The 8,070-nt window shown below is 31.7% G+C and overlaps 1 protein-coding gene across 1 annotated transcript; it reads right to left on the minus strand.

Moving 5' to 3' along the window:
• Positions 1 to 1,817: 1,817 nt before the first annotated feature.
• Positions 1,818 to 3,001, minus strand: LOC18034597 (protein LIGHT-DEPENDENT SHORT HYPOCOTYLS 6). The gene has a single exon (XM_006425070.2). It carries the CDS (start codon positions 2,723 to 2,725, stop codon positions 2,075 to 2,077), a length of 651 nt encoding a protein of 216 aa, XP_006425133.1. The 5' UTR covers positions 2,726 to 3,001; the 3' UTR covers positions 1,818 to 2,074.
• Positions 3,002 to 8,070: the final 5,069 nt, after the last annotated feature.

An 8,070-nucleotide genomic window follows, 5' to 3' on the forward strand; every position in this document is an offset into this window, starting at 1 on the left:
TAAATTATTGTTATAAATTACTTAGAAATCACTCCACTAATTTTTTTTTTAAATTTTAAGAAAGGGGTTTTGTTATAATTATTTGTTTATTTAAAATTGAGAAGGGAATTAATTCATATAGAAGCTAATATATTATTATAATTAAATAATGGGAGGGGGTAAGGTTTGACAAGACTACTCGGTGGCAGGAGGCTGTAGAAAGTCCCACGCTACGGCCACCCACCCACCCCAAAGACCACAGCCACAGGGGCGGGGCCACGCCAAGCCAACTTCTCTGACTCTTTTCCTTTACTATTAAATGAAGTGCCGTTGCCTGAACAAATCAATGCTTTCATGTCACGACAAAATACACAGGTAAAAATAAATCCAGTAGTCATTAGGTTTTTTTTTTTTTTTTAATTTATATAAAAACTAAATAAAATAAGATCGATTTATAATTGTACGATCATCTTGTGACATATGCCCTTTTTGCACTTGCTATCAATCAGGAATCAGAATTTCCCTGATCCGCTCACTGTGCATATCATGAAGATACAAAGATGATCAAACAAAAGAGATTTTACGTGTCACTTATTAGGGTTAAAATTAACATGAAGAAGAAGAAGAAGAAGAAGAAGAAGAGAAATTTAAATTCTCTTTTTTTCTTTTTGACTTTTGAAGCGTTAAAGTGACAAATGCACCCCAAAAAAAAAGTGAGAAATCAAAGTATTCTAAATGAAATAATTATGTGATTCTACAAAAAGCCACAACAAAAAAGAAGAAAACTGATCTACGAAAAAGGCACAATATCATATTTAAAAATTAACAAACAAACAATACAAGATATATAAAACGATTTATGATTCTATTGGATATGGGTCGAGAGTGAAATTTGAGAAATGGGTTTCTGTTGGTGAGTGAGTGGTGGGTCTCTCTAATCTCTATACGTTATTATAATGATAACAAAATAGAATAATACTATATTTAATTATTATGAGATATAATAAGATATATACAATACAATGGAAGCAAGGGTTGGCTACTGGTCCTTTTCATATTGAGGTGGTGGTTACCCAAAAATAAAATATAAAGAGCAGCAATCACAAGAATTATTATTATTATTATTTTTCTTCCATTCAATTCATTGATGCTTAGCATGGCACTTCATTTGCGGCCCTTATTTCTCTTTCTAATGGTTGTCATCACAAAGAAATGTTGTTTTCAGAGGCCACAGAGTCGTAATTTCAAAATCCGAAAGAAAAATAAACAGAACCCAAATTCTTTTAAACTTCTGAAAACAAAATCTTGAGATTCAATATATATGTGTGTGCGTGTGTGTGTCTAATATATATACATACACACACACACACACAACTGAAAGTGTAAAATGTGTTGTTAATCATCAGAGACGCACGTGTGCATAATATGCAGATAAGCCGGGACCAGTTGCACAGTCTTGCTACTGGTGAATGAAGACTGGAGAGAAGAAGATGTAACGTTAAGTGTAGCCCTTGTTGCAAACAAATTACTCCGCCTGCTGTCTCCGCACTCCGAGTTGGAGCTAGAAACAAATCTTACGCTAACAGTAGAAACAAAACAGGAAATGGGCAAAACTATCAACTACTAAATAATTGTCAAATCAACAGTTTAATATTAATGGTCAATTTGATCTCTCGATCTCTAGCACTATGTAGTGATCTCTAGTGGAGGAATTTTCCTTTCACAAAGATTAAATATGTAAACCCTCTTATTGGAGTGCTTACCAAGTCAAAACAACAAATTTTTTATTTTTATTTTTATTTAAAACGAAAAACAAAATCATATATACTAGGAGCAAATTAAGTGCAAAGATTAGAATCTTCCAATTTCAATGTTAATTAAAGAGCTCGCTAGCTGGCTAGACAGATGATGATTTGAAGATTGCTTAATGATATTACCAGAATTAATTCTATCTAATTCTTGTTCCAATTATAAGAGAATCGCTCTCAGACATATATATGTAGCTGATTGCTGATAGCAGCATACCATCCCATTAGAAATTAACAGAAAATAAAAAAGAAGAAGAAGAAAGGGAAAAAAAAAGGATAGATGATCACTATACTGTTGTAGTTGTGGCAGCACCAGTTGCATTTCCACTGGCCTCACCGGCGCCGGCACCGGAACTAGTGCCACTAGATTGGCCAGTATTAATTCCAGAGGCGGCGGTAACAACAGGCCGTTTCCGTTTTTTCTTCTCATAGGGTATCCCTCTAGCTTTAGCCTGGCTTTCCCTGACTTCCCTCAAATAAATTCTAACAGCTCTAGCCCCAAAGGGATTTGACTCGGGCCGCCCACCGTTCTCTTCATAAGCAGCCCTCAGCCGTCCGATCAAAGCATCAAGACTCCCCCAAGCTTGCTTTAAGGGGCAAGCACAAGGAGCTGGGGGATTTGGGTGACCAAAATAAGGGCAGCCTGAGATGTGAACCTTAGTTTTGCCAAATTGGTCAAGGTATTTCAAGAACTCAATGACGTGTGCGCCACTGCAGCGTGCTAACGTTAATGGGGGCTTGTGGTTTTTAAGATACTGCAAGAAAGTGTTCCAGTCTCTGCGTTTTTGTGACTCGTACCGACTCGGTGGAGCTGCTGCTGCTGCTGGTGATGTCGCTGATTCTGGTGCTTGTTGTAGTTGTTGTTGTTGTAAAGCTGCAGCTGCAGCTGCTGCTGATGATGATGATGAACCCTCGCCAGTATTTGGCTCTGAATCCATGACGCAAACTGAATGAGTATTGAATGATCACCAATTTTCAACTTTACTTTTTGCTTCTCTTTTTTGAGGAATTAGGTAGCTAGGTTTGATCTGGGGATAATGGAACGTTATTGAAGGGAAATGTTTGAATGTTCAGCATAATCTCTTCTCTTGATTTTGTTTCACGGAAAAGAGTGGAGTTTTGAGTTTCTTTATTTGTGAGAATCAGAGGGGTTTTGGTTTTGGGGGAGAATTTTTTTTTTTTTTTGAGAGAGAGCTTTTTTTTTTTTTTTTTTAATTTTTTGGATACGGAGAAAGTTAAAGAAACTAATGAGAGAGAAAGAGAGAATAGAGAAGGCTCTTGTTGATGGGACGTAAAAGGAAATGTATAAGATGAATGAATGACTGAGACTCTTTTGAATAAACCAAAAAAAAATACAGATACAAATACAAATACAAATTATACTCCCTTGAGATGGAGAAAAAAACTTCTCTAGAGAGAGAGAGAGAGAGAGCGGGGGGTTTTTGACGAGAGTTCATTTTCATAATTTAGACGGGGTAATAATAACATTGCAATCTCGGATTTTTTATGAAATTATTAATAATTGCACAGTTTGCATTATTTTATGATGGTCACCGCATCGTCCTCAAATTCGGTAAAAAAAATTTGGTAACGAAATTAATAATTTGACAATTACATCCTTTAAAATATTAATTGTTGAGTATAATACAAATTCAATATTATGCTCGTTGAGAACTTAATGTTGAGCGAGACTTTACTCATGGTATCAAAGTTGAAGCTTAATTAATTTAAAAATTTAAAGTGTAAAAAAAAATATCATATCCATAAGAATGCTCAAACCCCCAACCTCAAAGATAGGGTGGGGAGCTATATGATTAGTTTAACTAAGTAATATTTGGCTTAAGTTATTAATTTTTTTAATAAGTAATATCCTCGATAAAATTGAGAGAAAAAAAAACTAAAATGCTTCCAATGTATGCACTTACCACCGCTAAATATAATATTGCCGTATCATATATGTGCATTTATGTACTTAATTGGTCGATATTTGATAAGCATATGAGGCAAAAGTCTAATGATAAAGGGTGTGGATAAAGAAATTTTGTTGAGCACTAAATCAATAGTTGTTAAAGAAAAAAAATAAATTCCCACCGTTGATTTAATGCTCAATATTGAATTCAATTCAACGGACATACCTAAAGTGCATAGTACATTTTCAATTGTTAATTTTACTACAAATTTACATGGAACTATATTTCTTTAGAAATATTTTAGTTTCGATCGATCTAATATTCAATTAATGGATTAATCATATTGCTAAATAGATTTGGAAGTTATTAGATTTATCTTTCGATTGATCATCAATTATAGTATTATTCAACCAAAAATTATGATAAAACGACTATATGTACAAAGAGTAATGATGCTTTCACCAAGTCTAGCCCCGATCAGTGTGTGTGTGTTGTTTGTGTGTAGTCTTTTTATATTGAAGGCATCCTCACTTTGTTAAAATAATGGTGCATACTAAAATATATATATATATAAAAATAGATTTCAATACATTTAAGACAATTTTTTTTTGTCTATTAATGTATTAAAATTGTGTTCTTTTTATTTGTTGGCGGCACTTTTACTTTATTCAAATATATATATATATATATATATAATAGTTTTTTGGTTCGGTATCTTAAAGTGTGGGAAAAGTTCGGAAAAATTTTAAAACCGTGGGGTTTAAAAGGTTTAAAATTTAAAGTATTTAAACCGCATAATTTATGTATTTTTCAAAATTTTTCATATTTTAAAATTCTAGGTTAGAACATTGTTGTATAGATAATGTTGTTCAGATCTCATTTGTGATGCGGTAACTTTTTTATATAAAATATTACAATTATATTTTAATTGTGTTTATTATAAAATATGGGGGACTAAATGTTATTAGACCATTTTGAAAATGTATTGATTTGATTCACATTTCACAATCAAACAATCACATGGTGGCCCCCGAACGACGTGACATGTTTCATATTCACCCCCGGCGGCCCTGCCACTCTCCCTCTCTCCGCTTATTAGCGCATCAATCTCACGCTCTCTCTACTGCGTGTACTCCAAATTCCAAATAGAAGTCAATAGTGCACAAATGCGTGATTCGCACGTGGATTGACTACTTGTTGTTAAGAAGGTAAGGACCGGGGCCCCGATGACAAGTAATTAAGTTAGGGTTTTCACTGGGGTAAAATATTTCATTAAAGTCGGTCAAGGTCAAGGCCAGCGTCTGCGCAAGTGTGGTTTCACCGCTGGCAGTGACAATTACATGTGTAAACTCCATCACCACTTAACATTTTATCTCCTCTTGCCACCATTTTAAGCTTAACTTTATTGGGTCAAAACTGGTCTTTAATAAGTTTTCGAGCAAGCTAAATGATCTTTCGCCTGGTCCACTGTGTCAAAATTTGTCTAAAACGAATGTCATGGTAACTCATGGAACTAGGGTTTGTCCTTTTCGAATAGGATTTGGACGAATTCAATATCCAAGCGTTTTTAACTTATTTTTCTTCTAGACTTCTAGTGCCCGCAACCTTAAAATCAATGGAACATTTAATAATCCTTTTCAAGTTATTAATGGAGGATCTTTGTTGTTACTAACTTCAGAATCGTTAATTATGTACTTATTGGCTACAAATTTTGAAACTGTGACAAGACCCATGCATTTTATATCTGACTCTTCGTCTTACCTAACATTCTCATCACCTAAGTTTGATTTCCAGTTAATTACAAAGTGCAACAATTTGGGATATGACACCTGATTCAAATCGAAGTGATTCAAATCAAAGTACAACAATTAATACGAGATTAGGAATTATAAATGTGATTCTTTAACCTACAAATTACTAATGTTGAATAAAATTATGATGAGTGCTTTCATTCATTTGATAAATTTATAATATAAAGAGTTTTATACTCTACATCATCATCAATTGATCATCGTCATCGTGAAAGGCTAACCAAAGGCACAGTGGCGTACAAAATATCCCAAATCGGGGAAGGCTGGCTTGGCTTAATTTTTCTAATTAAAATGGCCGGATGACTCGACAGATTTGACCTTTTTTAAACGACTTGGGTTGCGTTGTGTAAAAGACTGAAATCACAGATCATCATCATTATTGTTTTGAGTGAAATCTCTCTCTAATCAAACACTGTCTCTTGCTCATCCAAATTTAGAAAATTCACAGAGCTCTCTTTTTGTGAGGAGATTAATTTTTGCAGTTTCATTCCTGGACGTCGCATCAAACAAAAGCTGCTTTTCCTATCTTCCTATGCATGCCTTGCAAGCTATGTTTACTTACTTTTTCTTTTTTCTACCTTATATAATCGCAACAATCTTAATAGTAAGGGGCTCTCTAAATTTATCAACTCATCCATCTGACCTTATTATTCAGTTTATTCATTTTTATACCGAAACGTCCGATTATAAGTTACAACAATTATAATTTTTTTTTTAAAAAAAAATTCTAATAATAATAGGAGAAAGTCTTGGAGTTAATTTTTCTTTTAGTCCTCCCTAAAATTAATGATTTCGGACCGTCCTTTTATTTTACAACAAAATGATATGAAACATCATTACATTACATCTACATGGTCCGCCAATGAAAAAAAATTAATTTTCTATTTTAGAGAAAATAAAGTTTTTATTATTATTATTATAAATCTTATGCATAACACACGGGTTTTACCACCCATTATACCCAAAAAAAAAAAAAAAAAATCCAAAAAATAACATTAATACTAAAAAAGAGTTAGAGATGTCAGGCCATTTTTTTGGAGGAGAACTAGCATTCTAGCAATGGGAAGTAAAGCATAACTGATAACCCTATGGAGAAAAGGTGAATTTACCTTTGTGTTTTTCTTTATGTACGCATATAAGGGAGAGTGGTCATTTACCCTTGTGCTCTTGTATTATAAGAGATTAAATAATTTTATTTATTTATGTTATATTTATTTATTGGAGTTTCAGTAACGAGTGTGGATTATTCTCACTTCAATATTTACTTACATATTTTAAGAAAAGAGTAAGAATCCCACTATGTGAGCCTCACCAATTTTAAAAAATGGGGAGTGAGATTTCCTCTCCCATAGGAGAGGTGGGAGTGGGAATCCACTCTTAACTATTTATTTTTTACCTTTCTTTTATTAAATTTAACATAATTATATTTAATAAAAAAAATATCATATTTGTTGAAATAATATTATTACATTTCTTTATAAATTATTATATTATTTTATAAGTTACATTTATAAAAAAATAATATTAAACTTATTTAAATATATAATTAATGTATTTAGTTAAAAATAATAATTTACATTGATTCTAAGTTAAAATTACTTAAAAATAATATTATTATATTCATAAAGAATTAATAATATTACTACATACTATCTTTATTTGAAAATATAATATTATTATATTTATTTAAAAACAATAGTATTATATTACTTAATAATAATGCTTAATAATAACAAATATTTTATTCTAAAAAATAGCTTGTTCTTGTATTAGAAGAGATTACATGATTTAGTTATTGTATTAATAATAACAAATAGTTAATTCAAAGTTATAAACATATTAAGTTCTTCATTAACAAACAAAAAGAGTAAAAGCTACCGAGGTTCTTTAAAAATTTTTTTAAAAAAATAATTATAAACTACATCATTCCTTAAGATATGTAAATGTGAGTAGAAAATATTTTTATTTGTTTCGGGCTTTATATAGATTGTGGCTTACAAAAGTTTGTAAAACAAGTTTTAAGAGATTATTCGTACAAATCATTTAACCTGGCTGAAATAGCAGGAACTGTACAAACCTTGGTTCGGGTTTTTTTTTTACTAAATTAAATGTATTATGGAAAAACGGCTTATTTTATACAAAATAATGCATTGTGGTGGTCTATATTCATTAGTTTGTGCATTTAATAGAATCATGTAGGCCATGTTTTCTTTTTGGACCTTAAACTATAATCAATATGCTACGTTGATAGTGATTAAAGTTGGGGACTGATTGTGTAGTATTAATTGAGGTGAAAGGGGTACTGAATGGCCTTTGATGATGGTGTTTCGTATTAGAATTTGCATTATTAAAGCTACATACTCAGGAAAGAGGTGGATGCCACTTCTATATATATATATATTTTCTTTTTAAAAATCCCTATATTAATTTTAATGTCAATAATTAAGGGATCTTATTAACAGTAGTCGTTATACGTTACCTTATGACTATGATTGAATAAATTAATGCTTTTCTATTGCTTTAATTAAACGATGTACCACTCATGGCATCCATTTAATTTTT

Source organism: Citrus clementina, unplaced genomic scaffold, assembly GCF_000493195.1.
Source record: "Citrus clementina cultivar Clemenules unplaced genomic scaffold, Citrus_clementina_v1.0 scaffold_8, whole genome shotgun sequence".
NCBI classification, from domain to species: domain Eukaryota; kingdom Viridiplantae; phylum Streptophyta; class Magnoliopsida; order Sapindales; family Rutaceae; genus Citrus; species Citrus x clementina.

Bases quoted from the DNA above. Each gene is read 5' to 3' on its own strand.
- LOC18034597 (XM_006425070.2), bottom strand. From the start codon at position 2,725: ATGGATTCAGAGCCAAATACTGGCGAGGGTTCATCATCATCATCAGCA.